Source organism: Archocentrus centrarchus, chromosome 18 (genome assembly GCF_007364275.1).
Source record: "Archocentrus centrarchus isolate MPI-CPG fArcCen1 chromosome 18, fArcCen1, whole genome shotgun sequence".
Classification (NCBI taxonomy): Eukaryota; Metazoa; Chordata; class Actinopteri; order Cichliformes; family Cichlidae; genus Archocentrus; species Archocentrus centrarchus.
This window is the reverse complement of record NC_044363.1, coordinates 20,123,929-20,143,756: the sequence shown is the minus strand read 5'-3', so window position 1 is coordinate 20,143,756 and position 19,828 is coordinate 20,123,929. Positions and strand designations below refer to the sequence as shown.

Here is a 19,828-nt window from a genome sequence, read left to right as displayed (position 1 = left end):
TCATACCATACCATACCATACCATCTTTATTTATAAAGCACTTTAAAACAACCACAGCTGACACAAAGTGCTGTACATTAAAACACAAATAAATAACAATTAAATGACTCTTTCAGTTTAAACAGTTTAAAACTATATCCCGCTGGAGTTAAAAGCCAAGGAAAAAAGATGGGTTTTAAGAAGAACTTTAAAAGTGGACAGTGAAGGGGCCGCTCTAACCTGCAAAGGCAAGTCATTCCATAACTTAGGACCAACAACAGAGAAAGCCCTGTCCCCTCTGAGCTTCCTTCTTGATCTTGGTACCTCCAAGAGCAGTTGGTCCGCTGACCTGAGAGCCCGGCAAGGTATGTAGGGGTGCAGAAGCTCAGAGAGGTAAGATGGGGCAAGATTGGGCAAAGATGAAGCATCATGAAGCATATAGCTGAACTTCTTTGCATACAAGCAAGCTGAGCTTGTTAGGGGGACGTAAACATCAGTGTCTGGATCATCTACTTTACAGCAGAGTTCAGATCCAGCACTAATTATCTCTGTAATTATGTTCCTTCATTGTTGTGTGTAAAATCAGTCACTGTGGTGTGATCATTGACTTTTGTTTTCTCCTGAGCCTCTTCTCCCTCTCTCTCAGTTTTCAGGTTATTGACACAGGTCATATTTGCCACTGGCAGCAGGTGGAAACCTTTCAGTGGGGCACACCTCTCAGTCTTTTTAAGTATTTACAGCATGAATAATAAAGTACAAAATAACATAAAATAAATACAGACAAAATAACAAACACACACAGTAACCATGAAGACATTTTCTGCTTCTTGCTTTTCTTCTTTCTGTAAAATAGAAGATATGCACTCTGGGACCTGGAGGAAGAAATGGAGGAAAGAGAGTTGGTTTTTTTATATACACCAATACTGTAACTATTAATAGGTCATTTTTTTTAAAAAGAGCAAAATGTATATTCTTACATAATGCACTTCTTTTTTTTATGTATACTGTAAATGTCTCTGCTGGTTATTTTGTCTTTGGCAGCACTGAATCATATATATCACTGGAGCTGCACATATACAGAACCAACTGAAGGTTTCATTCATACGAAAGTTTGTCCAAACTTTTGACTGTCACTGCATGAATGCTATGTTTATTTATGTTTATTTATATTGTGTTTTTTAATAGTCATTGGGGGATGGTGATTTATGTTGTAATGTTTTTGGGACTGGGATGAAGCACACAATCTGCTGTTGTGGTTATATTGTGATGTAATACAATTAACACGTGTGTTACTGTAAATTTAGCCACATTATGTAAATGTATAAATATACTTTGAATGCTGCTATATTTTCAAAATATTATACAGTGGGGACAAGAAGGACAACAAAAACTTACTTCTTATGCACCTGTAACGGCTGATAATCAAGCTGTTGATGAAAAGGTGACATGATGAATCTTTTTAAAAGTGTAATACACTGATCCTGGAACATGTTTCAGTAACAGTGAATAAAGGGAGGTCAGTCTTACCAGTGTGACCCTGGTATCATTAAACTGATACCATCTCTCTTCATGTTTCTCCTGAGTCTTGATTGTTGCAGTGTAATGGCCACTCCTTAGATCACCAAAATGATCCACAACTGCATACAGTTCATAGGTCATATTCTGATTGACAAAGGAAAAATTACAAAGTGAGAAACGAAAATGAAAAATCCTTTTGATCAAATCCTGAAATATGCTCTGTAAATACCTTTGGTATCTGCAGGGTTTCAGGAACGTCCACAGAACAGTTGATTTTGATGTATTTCATGTGATGGTAGTTGAACTCAAACCTCTTCAGTAGCAGAATCAAAACATCTGGATGATGAATTATTACATCTGTCTGAATGAAAAATGGTGTTACTGTAAAATCACCTAATGTACATTCATCAAAAACACATTTTTTTTTTTTCTTTACTTACAATAGTGGCATCAACTTTGTGGCCACAGCGGTCACAGTACATCTGGTTTTCTCCATTTAAATCTGTAGGTCTGAAAAACTCCTCAATGCCGTCCACCTGAAAAATGCACACATTCATAAGCAGCTTTGATGAGGATGTGGTGAATAAAATGTTCACAAATGTTTTCTCAAGATTTTAAACATTATACTCTAACAATTCAGAACCTCAGGTCAATATTTCCTTTGGAAGAGAGAGCTGACTAAAATAGTCAAGTCTGTGCCTCTGTATCAACCAGAAACAGGAAAATTTCACTCATATTCTTACATACAGCAATATACTAGATGTAATAAAGGAGAGATCACATCAAAACTACTCTCAGTTCATTTTATTTTCTCCACAATATTGGATTAAGGTTATTTTTCCTTATCACTGTTCACTTAAATCACTAAAAATCTAAAATACACTTTAAAAAACTGCTTCTTTGTCAGCAGGGGGCACAAGAAGCTATGACTCATCAGTGTAACAACAGAATAGATACAGATCTCTATTTTTAGGCTCTCAAAATGGGGAAATGTGTATAAAAATATCTGTAATTTCTTAAAAGTTAATGCAAAACATTTATTAAAGTTTTAAATTAAAGCTGAAAGTCTGCACATTAATCACATCATGATTGTTTCATTTAAAATCCAGTGCAGTGCGCAGAAGAAAAACTATAGAAATTGTGTATTGTTCCAAAAACTTATGGACCTAACTGTGTTGTGCTAAATTTATCCGCTCTGAATTTCCATTAAAATTTTAAATCTTTATATATTAACAATTAACTTTGACACAAAGTGTTTTTAATTCTGTGGGTTAACTTTGACTCTCAGTTGTGATTTGAGGTAACTAAAGTAAAATTAAAACTGGGTTTGGGTAACTGAAAAAAAGTAAATAAAAGGATTTAGTCTAAGATTTGGTCAAAACTGTCAGCAGGACTCATCTGATGAGACTCTATCAACTGTTATGTTTGTTTTAATGCAAACTAACAAAAAATAAAATAAAAATAAACAATTTAAAACAGTAAAAACTAAATTGCCTTAAAACTAATAATGAGAATGAATTAAAAATAATATGAATTCAGCTTTAAGAATTCTGCTTGGAATCATCAACTCTCCTTTCTGCTTCCTGTAAAAATCACTGCACATCGATGCCTAAAAGCTTCTTACCACACTGTAGTCTTTATTGCAAAAATCCACCAACGGGAGCGGAAGATGCCAAAATGGTGCAAGTCTGTCAGTCTCTGTATGACCGTTAGAACAGGTGATTTGGTTTGCTAAAGCACCATGAAAGACCTGCACACATAAAAGTACAAAAACCTGTTTTTCAGTATTATTTTCCAACAAAATTATAGATTCTCTTTAATACTGATGAAGATCATACCTGTGATGTCTCAGGACTGCTCATTCTTAAAATCCTCTCAACGTATTCAGGAGCATCACGCTGTTCGTTCACTGGGTGTGTACAACAAACTTACTCAGTAATAAAAACATATTTTTTGTATTATTATCCATTACAATGATACAATTTCTTGCATGATTAAATTTTTTTAAACTTCTTGTGCACTGGATACAGATCACATCTGTATCCAGTGCAATCATTCTGTACCTCTGATGATGCCCAGCTTCTCTGTTATTTTATGTGTGTCTGCTGTGTGTTTCTGTAAATCATCAAACAAGTCTTGAAGATGATGATCAATAAACTCAGTGTGAGGATTTTTACTGGAGAACCTAAACAAAGACAAAGTGCTCATGAGTAATAAAAATGCTCTGCAGACCCAATTAAATCTAAATACGTGACAGTAAAGGTGAACAACAACAAACCTTCTCACAGCGTCTCTGAAGTCTTTGGTCAAGAACAACACCTGCAGCACACTGTTCAGGTAACATGTTGCTCCCAGGTTTATCAGTCCATGGTACTTAATATTAGCTCCTGTAAATTGCAGAAGAAGAACACTAGAGTGCATCGTAAACTGACAGCACAGACAGACAATAGCCAGACTTTTTTGTTTGTTATAAAGTCAATTGAGTCCAAGATTATACATTAAATGAATAAAAAAAAAATCCATCTCAGCCCACTGATCTACAAGTGATAAGACGTATGGATAACAACATAAAATAATAAATATAAAATATAAATAAATATTGATCAAATAGTAATTATTAGAAATACAACATTAGAAATGAAATATTTAATTAGTAATGTTGTCTCTTTTTCAGATCGTGCTGTTTTATCTAGCAGGTTTTGGTCCCAAAATTCACGTGTTGTCAGGTCATTAGTAAAATCTTAATGATGGAGCAGCTCGATGCAAGAAGCTCTGAGTAAAGGAGCATTCCCCCTGCAAGATGAATTTAAAGGCCTCCGAAGAGCGCAGGAAAAAACTTTCTACAATGAACAAACACAAGAACAACAGCAAAAAAGAGGCCTCAGGACACTTTCTAAATTTGCTGCAAATCTTACCCAGAGAGGTCGAGGTGTTCTTGAAAATCCATCCGTACATCCATCTTCTTCCCCTTATCCAGGTCAGGATCGCGCGAGGGCTCAAGCCTATCCAAGCTGCTACAGATCGACAGAAACGCATTTCCACGCCCCTCTGTCGATCTACAGATGATCTGGTAGTGGGAAATAAACCAACCACGATTATTTTGAAATAGAAGAACAACCGCACAGAAGCAAAAGATACGAGCCTACACTCAGTGGTAACACAGTAACACAATTTTGAGACATCCCCTCAGATCTTTGGTAACGAAGAAGTTTAGTTTATCGACCATACGAGTAGTAGGATATCTGTATCGCAGTTTAAGACACTCAGAACAGCGCTTCCGCTTTCACTTCTGCCACTCGGGTTACTGTGCTGCATTCAAGGTGTGTCAGAATTTATGATTTTGAAAATATGGTATATTACTGTCATAGTCTCCCCGTTCTTCAGGTGCTGAGCCACCATCTTTCTTTCTCTTCCCTTGATGCTGCACCTGTTCTCGTGTAATTACTGTCCAAGCAAGATTATCCAAAACTAGCCAGATATAATCCAAAAAGGGAGATAAAGAAACCAAAGGACAAAAAAGGCTTATCATGCATTTTACTCATATACATTTTAAATATAAAAACTTTATTTTTTGTTGCATTTTGACATTCTCTTTTATAGCTTTTGTAAAATTGTTCATCAAATAAAGACAAGATATGGTCTTGTTTTCTTTTTTTTTTTTTTTTTTTTTTTTTTTTTAAAGCCTGTCATGTCTGGTAGATCTTGCAAGCAGAACTGTGATCTGAATGCGTTGTTGTGCCAAACATATTTGCTATTTCAAGATGAGCTCTATAGGTTCTCAATAGGCTCTTCTTGTTGATGTTTTAACCCTGGTCTTGTTTTCATGTTTTCCTCCATACAGGGATGGAGGTCTGCCTCGGAGCGACCCCACTGGGGCAGATTTCGTATGGTGAGCTGGTTTGTGAACATTCACTCTTTAGCTTCAGGCAGACAAAACAGAACTGCACTTTGCAGCGAGGACAGTAGATATTTTTGCAGTTTTTTCTGTTATGTCCCACTCTCAGGCCACATGTAGGACAGACTCTGACGGAGGGGCAGCTGGTGACGCCCTTCACTGCAGGCAGGCTGATGGTTCCACATGTTCGCAGGATTTTCAGGTCCTTGTTCTCACAGCCATCATTGTTGCAGCGGTCAGATCGAGGGCCCGGACCCTTCCACTGCTTCAGACACTGCCAGCAGAACTGGTAGGTCTTCTTCTGATCAGCTGTGCATACGACACACTGGACACACAGGTTAGAGAGATCCTTCCTCTCCACAGTTGTTTTGCACTGTGGGCACTGATGTGGGAAACAGTGAAGGGACATTTTAGAAATGAAAACAATCACAATACCGAGAAAAAACAAACAAACAAACAAACAAAAAATTCCACTTGATTTTATTGTAAATGTTTAAATCAATAAATGTTAGCATTAAAAAAAAAAAAAAACCTTTATACAACTAAATCACTTACTTGCTGAACCTCGCAGTATTTTTCAATAGCCAGGCGGGCCATGCTCTCTTCAAAGTGCTGCATTTCCTCCACAGTCAGATCAGCCAGTCTGCGCACTTCCTGGTACGACCACATTTTATTACACTGTTTGGTGCGGTCGACTAAAGCTGGACATCTGAATTTGTAATTCCCCTTAATAAAAAACAAAAAAGGTAAATTTACTCAATTACAATTTGAAAACTCGTGTGTTTTTACTTCCGTTCATCTAGATTTTCTGTATAGTTTGTTTGATCTCTCTGACACATTTAGCTACACATAAACAATATACTATAACAAAAATCTATAAACAAACACATTTCTTCCAACTACCTATTGGCACCCAGTAATTCCCTGTTGCACTAATCACCTCACCATCTCCATCCAGTTTAATTTACATTCATATTCTGCTACAAAAACACGACATACCTGCTCCAGCTGGGCGTGACACCAACGTGTTAGAGTTTCAGGAGTGACGGCGTGACCGCAGGACATCTCTGCTCTGAGAGAATCATCATCTGAGGATGGAGTGGATGTTGACAATTACATCAATGACACTATGTATACTGGGCAGCACCAAAATATAATAAAGAAGCTCATTAAAAAGGGACAAAAATGAAAGGTGAAGTTTGATAAGCTCAATCCTAATTTTTGCCAGAGAATTAATTTTGTGAAAAAGAATCTTACAAAATGGATCCAAATCATCCCGCCTGTTGACAAACTTCAGTGTCGTATCTAGTGGATCGTACTTCTTGTCCACCTGTTCCTGTCCTTGAATGCGCATTTGGATTCTGTGGGAAAAAAAATCTGAGACTATGAATACTGTCATCCTGTATTTTAAATCACATCTGCCATTATCACCTGACACAAGAACCATGTCGTTTTAAGACTGTATATTAAACAATAAAGTATTAAACATATCTTTTGAATTTTGCAGCTGCCCCCATACAGAAGCCAAATTTCTTCTGGAGGAAGGTTTTATGTTCAGATGAGACATGGATTGAGCTATTTAACCACAATTACTAGAGGTATGTTTGTAGGCGTAAAGATGAGCCTCCCAAACCTAAGAACACTGTACCAGTTATTCCGTGCTGGTAGCATCACACTCTGGGGCTGTTTTGCTGCCAGTGGCACTGATACATTGCACAAAGTGGCTGAGATAATGAAGGAGGACTACCTCCAAATTCTTAAACTTCACTTCAAATCAACAGCTAGCCAGTTGAAACTTGGACAGAACTGGGTGCTGCAACAGGACAGTGATCCCAAACACATCAAATTAACACATAAAATTCTTAATAAATTCAAACTTGTGCCCCGAATTCTTGTTTTGTTAAAGTTAAAATTGTATGCTGTACAGTCATTCCAGCCTGGAAGAAGAACAGCTCAAAGAAATCAAAATTACCATGACATTCATGCCAATGATGAGTGCGCTTCTGACTATAACTGTAGGTATGCATAGATATTTATAAATATAGGCTTTGGAGCAGTTTCTATAGACTGTGGCCCTGAAGAAATGGAGCTGTCACTTGGCTATGTGTGTCCATGCCACGCCACATTGCTGCAGTAATCCAGGCAAAAGGAGCCCTAAGTATTGAGTATTGAGTGCTGTACGTGCTCATACTTTTCATGTTCATACTTTTCAGTTGGCCAACATTTCTAAAAATCCTTTTTTTGTATTGTCTTAAGAAATATTCTAATTTTCTGAGATACTGAATTTGGGGTTTTCATTAGTTGTCAGTTACAATCATCTAAATTAAAAGAAGCAAACATTATCAGTCTGAATATAATATACAAGTTTCACTTTTTTACTAAAATAAATCAACTGGAAAAAGAGTTTGCTGCTCTGCAAACAGCCCCAGGTTTCTTTTCAGCACTTTTCTATTCTTCACTACTAAAGAAATTTCAAAGCTTTCACAGCAACCTACACTTAGTGACTCTTAATGAAGTCAAATCACATTTATAGTATTTGTGGTAAATTTATTACCTTCAGCAAATGAAATCTCTCCCTTACATTCACCTCCTCTGTTATTTCACCTCAGTCTGTAATCAGATGTGTCCTTTAATAATCTTTAAAGTGTTTCCATAACCTGATTTCACATGTGCAAAACAGACTGGAAGTTTGCAGACGTTTGTGAAAACTTGTATGATTAGGAGTTATATGGTGTTGACTGATGTCAGAGAATATCAGTTTTACATCAGTACAAATTGTGGAAAAAGCTTTAAGAGTTTGGGAGTTTTTGGAAGCGACTGTGTGTTCAAAAACCCTCGTGAACTTGTTTAAACAACACCCTCTGAACTGACTCATGCAGGGAATTTCCAGCTGGATCAAACGGACATGTCTGCACCGTGCACTAAGCACTTTCATTTTTGATGCCTTCTCTATTTTGGGAATAATTTTAGTAGAACAGTGATCACTTTATTAACCATGTTAGCACTACTATAAGTCACTGAGTGTATGAGAGGCCATCAGTGTGATCAGTGAGTTCCACAGAGATTTAATTAATGAGCAGAAATGGCAAATATTACGAGTAGGTTTAAAAAGAGAAATGTTATAACTTACCCTGTTGGCTCAGCTTGTGTCTCTGTACTTTCTAGTACTTCCCCTTTTGTTTTAATCCTCAATCGTAACAGGGATCCCCTAAATCAACAAGGATTCATCTCTAAAAAAATGAATACTTAAACCTTTTGAAAAAATGTGCACCATCACTGCAAATCGTAAGCTTCTAAAGTACATATAAATACACATAAACATATATAATAAAATGCAGTAACAATTTATAGTGATCATATAGTAACAATTTCCTTATGAACAAAATTCTGCAGTGGCAATTTATATTTCAACAATGACAAACAAATTTAAACGGCATAAAAATGAAAGAGTTCACATACTCGTTTAAAAAGAACTTCAACATGATGTTTCAACAGCTTTAACTTCACATCAGCCGGGCTTCTACATGCACACCTTTATAGGAGAGCGAAAAATGGACAGCATGAGAAAGTTCAGCAAGTTAGCCTGTTACAATAAAGTACTGCAAAATAGTTCACACTAAAAACATCTAAATAACACTATAAGGAGTTGTCTATGAGTCTAACTAGTAAGGTCTGAACCGCCTTTTAGCACTTTTCCTGCATTTAACCGCTCTATAAACTGCAGCCTCAGCGTAAACTCACCTCTCCACAGCAGGACCGCTACTGAGCTGAGGACCAGGAAGGAAACACACAGAGGGAACATGATGAGGGGGGGAGGGCTCTTCACAAAATGAAGCATTTGTATGGTCTCATGGGATATCAGTACGGAAATGTATTCATGTTTTTTTAATCATTAGGCAAATTCATCCGTCACCTCACTTTGGTATTTATTAGAACCAGTAAAGTTAAACGAACAGTATAAAAACTAATTAAAAGTATAAAGTTTTCTTTATGAAAGGTATTTCAGTCTCTCAGGCTCAAAGTTTTTAATTTTATACATACAGTACAGAGGTTGGTCTGTATTGATTTCTTTCTGTATTGATGAGGAGTTGTAAGTACAACTATTAAAAAATACTGTGAGCTCCTCCTCACCTTCCTGGTAGTATAACCTTTAAGTGGCACAAATCCCCTGGAAGCAGGTCCCAGTAGATCTTAATGAGGAACACGTGAGATTTAGTGACTTTATTCACCATATCAATTGAAAATCAAATTGCTAAAGACCGCTGTCACACTGACACAAAGGATCCTGTGCACTGCTGTGGACGAGTAAGCAAGCAATGCGTAGAAATTTTATTGTGGATGGGAAATGTAAATGTAAACAATCAATAGCATGCACTACACGTGCACGTGTCTTTTTATTTCAGTTAAGTAACATGGGTTTCATAATAGTTTAGTTTCAGTTTAATGCCATGCTTTGTTTTTTTCGTAGTGTAGCTACTGAGTCATGAGCAGGTACCATCATGGTTCCCACAAGCAGCTCTAACAACCTACCACCAAATGAAGAACAGAAACTATCTTATCCATGCAGACTGACAACTTAATTTTAGTTTTAGTCACATTAAAATAAAAATTTTAGTGTTATTCCAGCAAGAGGAAACACAATGTTACAAAGGTGTGATTCCTGCAGGATTTTGTGCTGCACTTGAGATTCAAATCCTTTGTTAATGTATCTGAGTTCAGTTTCTCTTTAGCTTTTATTCTGTATTCTAGTCTTTTAAGTTTGATTCTTATGATTTGTTGAATTTTCATTCATGTTTTGATGGATCCTTCTATCACAGTGATGCTGAGACTATTTTAGTTCTAGTTTGGGAGTCTCTGTTTAGTTTCTCCAGTGTTTCTTTTGTTCAGTGGAGTTTGTCTCTGTGTTTAGTAGTTATGTTTCTCCTTACTTCTTGTTTCTGTGGATAAACTCTTTGCCTTTGCTTCTTGGTGTTGTCCTGCCATCTCTCTGTTCTCCTTTTTGTTCTCTCTTTGCCGCCCTTTATCATATAAATGTGTGTGTGATACATTAACTTCATTCTTTCCTCCAGAGTAGGTGTGGTTTCTTCTGGCTTCATCTGGCGCTCCTGTGATTCATGACCAGTTATCAGAAATATCTTAACTCTGGCTCTTTTCTCCACTCAGTGCAAACTTGTAGATCAAACTCAGTGTGGAAACTTGTCAGTTTGCGTTCTGGTAGAAACACACCTGCCAAACAGGGAAAATCTGTGAAAGTGAGTTCTTGAAAAAACATAGCTGCTCTCAGACCTGTTGAGAATTGGACTTTATTGTCTTCTCTAAAAGAAAATCATTCATTGTTCATTCTCCGATGACTGTGGTTGCCACTTTTGGATCTCTGGATCCCTCCACAGATTCCCATGAACTACCATGAACTGACTGTGAGCTACAGGTTGTTGTTGGTACCCCACAGGGCAACAATGTTCAGGTTACATCTTTTTTACTTGTTATCCACCAACAGTGAAGCTGTTGTAGAGTGTTATATACTTTTATCACTAAAGGAACAAAAATGCATTAAGAATGGAATCAGGAATAGAAAGATAAATTGGTGTTATATATCTGTTGTCCATCCATCCATCCATCCATTTTCTTCCACTTAGCCAGTTCAAGGTCACTGGGGGGCTGGTTATGATCCCAGCTGTCATAGAGTGAGAGGGGGAGTTTGTTACTTTTCTGTAACGATGGTCGGTTCATCATTCATCAAAACTGATCAGCCTATAACATAAATTTGTTGAACAGTAAAATAACAACTGTTTCATTATAAAAATAAACAAACACAAAAATCAGGACGTAAACATTTTTATTTTCCTTCAATTGAATATCAAATATTAAATCATCATCTGTTGATTTAATATTTGAGGTGTTTTTTGTTATTTATTGCAAACAATAATATTGATTTCACTCAGCAGGAGTTCCAGTGTTGGATTTCTGGTTGCGATCACTTCAGCTGTTACTGAATAAGATCTGTTCATAAATGAAGCTGTTACTTTAACAGCTGAAAACTGTCGTCTGAGATTATCGTTGAGACCGGTCTGAAAAGTCCAAAGAGAGTGCAACAACAGTATTAAACAAGGAACCGCCCAAAAATATTTAAGAAAGTGAGGTAATTTGTTCAAAACTACATCAGAGTAAAATAAGCCCAAGAAAATAAACACAAATCCTTTTCCAGTCAATGTCCTTAACAAAGTAACTCCAGTAAAAAGATGGATGGAGGAACAGAGATCAGCAGATCTTGAAAGAAGGAATTTATTCTGTCATTCATGCTTTTGTAAGAAGAGAAAGAAGACATGTGACCTAAAGGAGACAGGTGAAGGGTGATGAGGGGCTGAGATGAGACGCATTAGAAACTCATTTGAGATTTTTGGTATATTGTATCTGTTTAGGAACTTTGAGTCATTGTATAAACCTTCAGTATTGAACAGCTGATTTACAAGGAGACTCTCTTTCTACCGCCGTGACTAGCTTGCTTTACTTTGCGTCTGCCGTGATTACGGGTCGGTCACTCTCTTATCCAAGCTTATACTGCTACTGACGAAAAAGAAACCACTAAAGTCATGTTTGAGGAAATGGGCTATTCATCATTAGGTACAAAAAGCTGGTTTAGCAACAAAATTCAGGGGGGGAATGTAGGGATTTCGAATATGAGTGATTGTTGGTGGGTATCTCCGGGGGGGAATGCCGCCCTTTGAAGTAGCTGGATTTCAGTGTTTACTTGGGAGATATAACAGGGGACATCACTGATCGGGTGCTACAGATTTGTGCTGGTTTCATTTCGGGAGGCATTTATTTTATGAAGTTTGTTGGAAAGTATGATACCCAGGCCAGGACTGCATTAGATTAGTGTTACAACAGTAACCTGCTGTGGTTACTTTGGGCCATTGAGGTCCATCAGGCTTGGTTAGAAGTCCTTTTAATCATTTTAGCTGTGCTGGATTTGAAATGGCTGGAGGATCACAGCTATAGTTGTTGCTGGATTTGTGGTGTGTCATTCTTAGCAGGTTGAGTGTGTCTGATTTATTTTAGTTGGATAGATGAGGTGACTTTGTAGATTATTTAAGGCAGTGTGACAGATGGATACCTGAGTGTGTTGTATTGGCTACTCTAGATTTAAAATATTCATTTTAATGGACTGGGAGCTTTTGATATAAATTCTTTTACATTGGCAGCAGATGCTGGTATCTGGGGTTAGTGGGACTTTTGATTCCTATAAGGAGTGCAGTATCCCTCGGATGTGAAGGATTTGAATAAGCAGAAATGCTGCTTTGAATATAGTTCTGCGTTGAAGGAATGCTTAGAAACTCTAACTGGTGCTAACAGTGCCAGTTCAATTCAATTTATAAATAATTTTTACTTTTAAAATGTATATTTCCCACACACAGTTACCTTCATCTTCATACTGGATCCAGTAAGCTTTGGAATTTAAAATAAAATGACCTATCAAGCGAGCGAACACGTGACCAACCAATCAACCACTCCCTTTAACCCTCTGGAGTCCACGGACTCGCCGGCGCGTCAAAATGACATCGCCAATTTGACATGACGTAGCATCGGGACGCTGAGTCTCCATTTCAACATGAATCGAAAGAGCAGACTTCAAACTACGTACCAGTTTTTAAATTTCGTTGATAGGCCAAGTAAAACCAGAGTTATGCCCAATGAATTACGCCATGCTTTTTCCTTTATAGTTTCCTCACCTTCGATGCGCGTTTTGTGCAGAAATAAACGGCGAAAACTGGAGTTTCGCTAACAGGAAGTGCCTGCTAATAAAAACAAAACAAAACAAAATAACTCCCGACAACACCTTTCCTATTGGTGGAAAAATGCACCAATTCAACCAATCAGAAAATTATGCGGTACCATGGTGCATTTGGGTGCATTTGGCTCCTGAGGAACAAGTGAAAAAGTGGTAAAAGAGACAATATTGATGGCAAGTTCTGCCTGTGATGGGCCCCTCAGTCTTGTGGAGGACAGAAACTGTTTTTTGAGGTGGCATAAATAATTTGTGTAGCATCTTAATGTGAGTCCTGATTGCTCTGCAAATAGTTGTACAGAAAAATGCCTGAGGCCTTTCCTGCATTTTAATGTGAATACCTGCATATAACTTTATTGTTTACTATATTTTCACACAAGTTTTGAAAATTTACAACTTATATTTGCATTTTAAGTTTTAAAAATAATTCGTTAAGCATGTTTGTGATTTTTACAGTAAAAAAATCAAATTTTTTTCTACTCGGATTTTATGTTTTTATGTGATTTTAAGTCCAGTGTGTTAATACAGTATGCCAAAATGAAAGAATAACTATACAGTCACACACATGAGGTGGTGCTGAAAAGAATGATACCAAACAAGGCAAGGTAAACAGTTTCTAAGGTCAACTATAAAGGTAAAAACAAAAGTAGTCAAAAACGGCCAAATATACCCCGGACCCCAGAGGGTTAAAGATAGCTTTACTGCATTTGATCTGAAGTTCATTCTGAGACCAAATGTTTGGTCTTGGCTTACTGGCAGGAGCCAATCAAATCCAACTTTATTTATAAAATGCTTTAAAATCACCCATAGGGTCCAAAGTCCTGTACAATAGAACAATAAAATATATAAAAAAAAAACTCAATAAATACATAAAAATACCTCAGAGATACACAATATATATGAAGTACACAAAAGATTTAAACACAGTTCACAGAAGTCAGCATTTTGCTTGGTGTTAAAAGCCAAAGAAAAGAGGTGAGATTTTAAAAATGATTTAAAATGAGTGGGTGAGAGCCCTGTCTAACATGCAGTGGCAGATCAGTTGCTGCCACAGCAAAAGCCCGGTACCCTCTGAGCTTAAACCTAGCTTTAGGCAGCGTCAGAAGCACATGGTCTGCTGACCTGAGAGAGCAAGTGTGAGTGTAGAAGTGTAGCAGGTCAAAGAGCTAAGGCGGGGGCAAGTCTATTTAGTGATTTAAAAACAAATAAAACAATTTTCAAAAGGCTCCAAAATAAACGGGCAGTCAGTGGAGTGAAGCTAAAACAGGTGAAATGTGCTCATGTTCGCAAGCACCAGTTAAAAGATGCCCAGCAGCATTCTGCACCAGCTGTAGGTGAACAATAGAGGAGCTGCTAAACCCCAAATAGAGTACATTACAGTAATCCAGCTGGGTGCTAACAAAGGTGTGGATTACTGATTCAAAATATCTTAACTTCTGCTTCTCATACATATCGGAGTTATACAATGTGGCAGTTATGTTGCTTATATTGTTGTGTTTTTAATAATAAAATGGTCTGAACAACCCTGAACAGCCTTCTTCAGGTGCATTTCATGACCAAAGATTTTGAAAGGGCTGTGAAAATTTTTTTTTTTTTTTTGCTATCACATTTTTAGAAAGTGTGTTCAGAAATATTGCTTGTTAGCTTTGTTGCAGTGACAAAGGCTAAAAGAAAGGGGACGAAAATACACCTGGGCAAGCTCACTAATTATCAAAAACAGCTGTGTAAACACGCAGGAAGTTACTGATAGAGTCAAGAAGTCTTTCCCAGAAGTGCCAAGATACAATATGTTATTTAATGAGTCACTGGGCAGAGCCAGGCCAGCTGATATGCAGAGCTAAGCAAACGTGACTTAGATTTAGCTTTCTGTTTTAGTTTTGGCAGAAACTGATGGGCTAGAATAAGATACAAAATTGGTGCAATAAACAAAGTTTTTGTAAGTCCTATTAAATTATCTGGATTTGCTTCCTTATTGCACATTTAGTAGTCATATACTTTTCACTGTATCACAGAAGATTCACCAACATTTGACCCACAGCTGTTGATTGCTTTAGAGACGGAGATGACACCAAAGCTTATCATAGATGATACATTCTGTGATTTCTCTCTGCTGATAAAGGAGGGTGTATCTTGCAGACCTAAAACAAAGTCGCAGAGTCATTCCTTGTGTGTTATGAATATATTATCTGGTAATTAGATATAACCCCCCCCCCATGACAAAATCATGTCTCTGACCAGCCTAGGAGCTGCCAAAGTAACAAATATATTGATTTGCTTGCAGAAGACTGTGCAATTTAATCAACACAGACATTTAGTAACATACTAAGAACATCATTTCTGCTGCCCTTTACATTAAATATGGACGATGTAAATGTGGACAGGAGCATCATTCACATTGTTTCACACCCAAAATGTGTGGCCACTTTTGTGTTAATCTCTCCATTTAATTTATTTAATTTGCTTATTGGTTATTATCAGCAACCACAAGGACTTAATATCATTTTGGAAACATGAGCAATATTTTTAATATATTATTGTATACGGTGGACTGTACAGAAGGACAGTAATGCGGAGCATCACCACAGGTGGACCTGTTCATTTCAGGGCCCACTACTCAGATGCAATCTGTAAAGGGAACCAAGTGTACTGGCTCCATTGCTCCTGAAGATTACCTGCATTTGCAGGGATTTAATCTTTGTTATGGTGGCACCATCCATTGGCCCTGTAATAACATACACGTACCTATGTGGGTCGGACATTAAAAAAATATTTTCTTTACTTATAATGAATATTTATTAAGACATGAAATTATTCATGAATAATAATCACTGAGCATAGATCATTTTAAATGAAAACAATTTGTAGTATTATTTTTAAAACATGGTATATAACATAATAAACAAATACAGCATAGTACTTTATAATGTATAAGACTTTTTCAGCCTGCAAAACTGAGGATTGTGTTCCAATGAAATCCTAAATTAGATAGATAAAAAAAAAAAAACTAAATAAAACTAAATGATAATGTAAAATCCAAAACTATTATAACCCTGGTTGTGTTTCATCAGTTTAGTACCTGCAAACACTTAGAACAAGTCACATGATGCGGAACCGCAGGTCTGAAACGTTTTAGTATGTTCGTATTTTGTGTATCGTCAATGCTGAGAACAGCTTTAAGGCTTTAAGGAGCTTATTGAGTTTAACTTATAAACATTTTTGCCTTACACCGGCTTTGAATGAGATATGTATTAGTGCGGAACAGATGGTAAACAAGCACTCCCTGATCACGTGACAAACACAGCTGTTAATCACCTGAAGTGGAATAATAAACATTTAATAATAGTGTGACACGGAAATAGAAGCTCCACGTGAACTGAGTTGCTATTATTAGTTGTTATTATGATAATGATGATGACGATGATGAAGAAGAATAATGAAAGCGAAAGCATCCACATGTTCTCTGACGTCAAACAGCTGCTGTTCAGCGACACTTTAGGAGCGCAACAAGTCGCAGTCAAATCAGCGCAAAATGGGAAAAATCTACCAAGTTGTGGTTCATGGACTGAGGGGTCAGAAGATGACGCTCGACCTGTGCAACACTGAGGAGCAGTTTAAGAGCATGACAGTGCGGCAGCTGAAGGAAAAGCTGGCGCAGAAGCTTCCGGAGACCACAGGTAAGACCGGAGAAAACAAACAGTCCGCTGACATAGTTCAGCTAAACGGTGTCATTATACGATACTTGGCAACGATGTAAGTTTTAATTTTTTTTTTAAATTTTCAATTCAATTCAATTCAATTTTATTTATTTAGCGCCAAATCACAACAAACTGTCGCCTCAAGGCGCTTTGTATTGTGGGTAAAGACCCTACAATAATACAGAGAAAACCCAACAGTCAAAACGACCCCCTATGAGCAAGCACTTGGCGACAGTGGGAAGGAAAAACTCCCTTTTAACAGGAAGAAACCTCCAGCAGAACCAGGCTCAGGGAGGGACAGTCATCTGCCACGACCGGTTGGGCTGAGGGGAGAGAAAGACATGCTGTGGAAGAGAGCCAGAGATTAATATCAATTAATGATTAAATGCAGAGTGGAGTATAAACAAAGTAAATAAGGTGAATGAGAAACAGTGCATTATGTGAACCCCCCAGCAGCCTAGGCCTATAGCAGCATAACTAAGGGATGGTTCAGGGTCACCTGATCCAGCCCTAACTATAAGCTTTATCATAAAGGAAAGTTTTAAGCCTAATCTTAAAAATAGAGAGGGTGTCTGTCTCCCGAATCCAAGCTGGAAGCTGGTTCCACAGAAGAGGCGCCTGAAAGCTGAAGGCTCTGCCTCCCATTCTACTCTTAAGTATCCTAGGAACCACAAGTAAGCCAGCAGTCTGAGAGCGAAGTGCTCTGTTGGGGTGATATGGTACTATGAGGTCTTTGAGATAAGATGGTGCCTGATTATTCAAGACCTTGTATGTGAGGAGAAGAATTTTAAATTCTATTCTAGATTTAACAGGGAGCCAATGAAGAGAAGCCAATATGGGAGAAATATGCTCTCTCTTTCTAGTCCCTGTCAGTACTCTAGCTGCAGCATTTTGGATCAGCTGAAGGCTTTTCAGGAAGCTTTTAGGACAGCCTGATAATAATGAATTACAATAATCCAGCCTAGAAGTAATAAATGCATGAATGAGCTTTTCAGCATCACTCTGAGAAAGGATGTTTCTAATTTTAGAAATATTGCGCAAATGCAAAAAAGCGGTCCTACATATTTGTTTAATATGTGCATTGAAGGACATATCCTGGTCAAAAATGACTCCAAGATTTCTCACAGTGTTACTGGAGGCCAAAGTAATGCCATCCAGAGTAAGTATCTGGTTAGACACCATGTTTCTAAGATTTGTGGGGCCGAGAACAAGAATTTCAGTTTTATCTGAATTTCGAAGCAGGAAATTAGAGGTCATCCAGGCCTTAATATCTTTAAGACATTCCTGCAGTTTAACTAATTGATGTGTGTCATCTGGCTTCATTGATAGGTAAAGCTGAGTATCATCTGCATAACAATGAAAATTGATGCAGTGCTTTCTAATAATACTGCCTAAGGGAAGCATGTATAATGTAAATAAAATTGGTCCTAGCACAGAACCCTGTGGAACTCCATAATTAACCTTAGTGTGTGAAGAAGACTCCCCATTTACATGAACAAATTGGAGTCTATGAGATAAATATGATTTAAGCGATCATGTACCTATGCGAGGAAAAACACAGTCCCAATCGTTGGTAGTAGTACCATTTTTTTCAGTAAACTTACATATGTGTTTGAATCTGACTGCTCGTTTCTCTGTGTGTGTGTGTGTGTGTGTGTGTGTGTAGGAGAGGAGGCCCTGCGGCTGATATTCACAGATCAGATGCTGGATGGAGATGATAGTCTTCTGTCTGATTATGGCATCCAGCACATGTCTGTGATTCACATGGTGATGAAGGTTCCTGGAGGACTGTCAGCATGACTGAGATCATCTTATGATTTGTTGAATTTTGATGTCCATCTATCACAGTAATGCTGAGACTATTTTAGTTCTAGTTTGGGAGCCTCTGTTTACTTTCTCCAGTGTTTCTTTTGTTGAGTGGAGTTTGTCTCTGTGTTTAGTAGTTATGTTCCTCTTTACTTCTTGTTTCTGTGGATAAACCCTCTTCTTTAGTTTCTGGCTCTGTGCCTGAGCTGTTGCCTCAGTTCCTTTCATGGTTGTCTTTGCTTCCTGGTGTTGTCCTGACTTCTCTCTGTTCTCCTTTTTGTTTTCTCTTTGCCGTCCTCTGTCATACAGAAGTATGGGTGTCACACATTAACTGTGTTCTTTCCTCCAGAGTAGGTGTGTTTTTCTTCTGGCTCTGGCTGGTGCTCCTGTGATTCATTACAGTTTAACACAAGTATCTTAACTATTTTCTCCACTCAGTGCCAACTTGTTGATCAAAGTCAGTGCGGAAACCTGTCTGTTTGCTTTCTGGAAGAAACACACCTGCAAAAACAGGGGAAAAATATACCTGCTCTCAGACCTTTAAAGATTTGGATTTTTCTTTTCTTGAAAATTCATTTTTCATTCTCTGATATCTGTGGTTTCCACTTTTGGCTGTCTGGATTCCCTGTACTGCTCAGCTTCCTGTGTCTGGCCCCATGAACTGTGAGCTACAAGGTGTTGTTGGTACCCTGCAGGGCAATGCTATGCTAGGTTACATGGTAGTACTAGCCACCTTATCAAGTAGTTGATGATCCTCTTATTGATGTAGATTCTTGGATCTATTTTAACCATCCCACAAGGCCCAAATGTTTGTAAGAGAAACACCTTTTTGATGTTATTTTTTCTGGGTGGGAATAAAATGAAAAAATTACTAGCATATTAGCTGTGTAGATGCACCTACGGTATCAGTCTCAAGATCCTACTTCACCTCATTCTCGAGGTATCATGTTCACAAAGTTGGGTGTTCGTGCCGCCTGATGCCTGCCAGCCTGCATGGTGTGGTGACAATACTTCAAGCTTTCAGGCTGAGGGGTGTGGATTCACTTTACTGTAACCATGTTCGGTTTATCAAGACTGATCAGCCTGTAACATATTCTGAACAATAAAGGGATTTCTTCTGTGTAAATTTGTTGAACAGTGAAATAATAA

The 19,828-nt window shown here is 37.7% G+C and overlaps 3 protein-coding genes across 3 annotated transcripts; 1 reads left to right on the top strand and 2 right to left on the bottom strand.

Moving 5' to 3' along the window:
* Positions 1-191: 191 nt before the first annotated feature.
* Positions 192-5,129, bottom strand: LOC115796832 (ubiquitin carboxyl-terminal hydrolase 47-like). Its single transcript, XM_030753289.1, has 11 exons — positions 4,858-5,129; positions 4,413-4,564; positions 3,776-3,884; positions 3,561-3,682; positions 3,336-3,406; positions 3,122-3,247; positions 1,938-2,033; positions 1,727-1,858; positions 1,507-1,641; positions 1,375-1,406; positions 192-851 (listed from the first exon to the last, which is right to left on the bottom strand). Exons 2-11 carry the CDS (start codon positions 4,531-4,533, stop codon positions 680-682), a joined length of 1,116 nt encoding a protein of 371 aa, XP_030609149.1. The 5' UTR covers positions 4,534-4,564; positions 4,858-5,129; the 3' UTR covers positions 192-679.
* An 86-nt stretch (positions 5,130-5,215) lies between these two features.
* LOC115796839 (uncharacterized) lies at positions 5,216-9,151 on the bottom strand. The gene is made up of 7 exons (XM_030753300.1): positions 9,134-9,151; positions 8,852-8,924; positions 8,523-8,600; positions 6,650-6,753; positions 6,392-6,480; positions 5,948-6,118; positions 5,216-5,774 (listed from the first exon to the last, which is right to left on the bottom strand). Exons 2-7 carry the CDS (start codon positions 8,872-8,874, stop codon positions 5,319-5,321), a joined length of 921 nt encoding a protein of 306 aa, XP_030609160.1. The 5' UTR covers positions 8,875-8,924; positions 9,134-9,151; the 3' UTR covers positions 5,216-5,318.
* A 7,495-nt stretch (positions 9,152-16,646) lies between these two features.
* LOC115796862 (polyubiquitin-like) lies at positions 16,647-19,782 on the top strand. Its single transcript, XM_030753327.1, has 2 exons — positions 16,647-16,852; positions 18,540-19,782. Exons 1-2 carry the CDS (start codon positions 16,708-16,710, stop codon positions 18,671-18,673), a joined length of 279 nt encoding a protein of 92 aa, XP_030609187.1. The 5' UTR covers positions 16,647-16,707; the 3' UTR covers positions 18,674-19,782.
* The last annotated feature ends 46 nt before the right edge of the window (positions 19,783-19,828 follow it).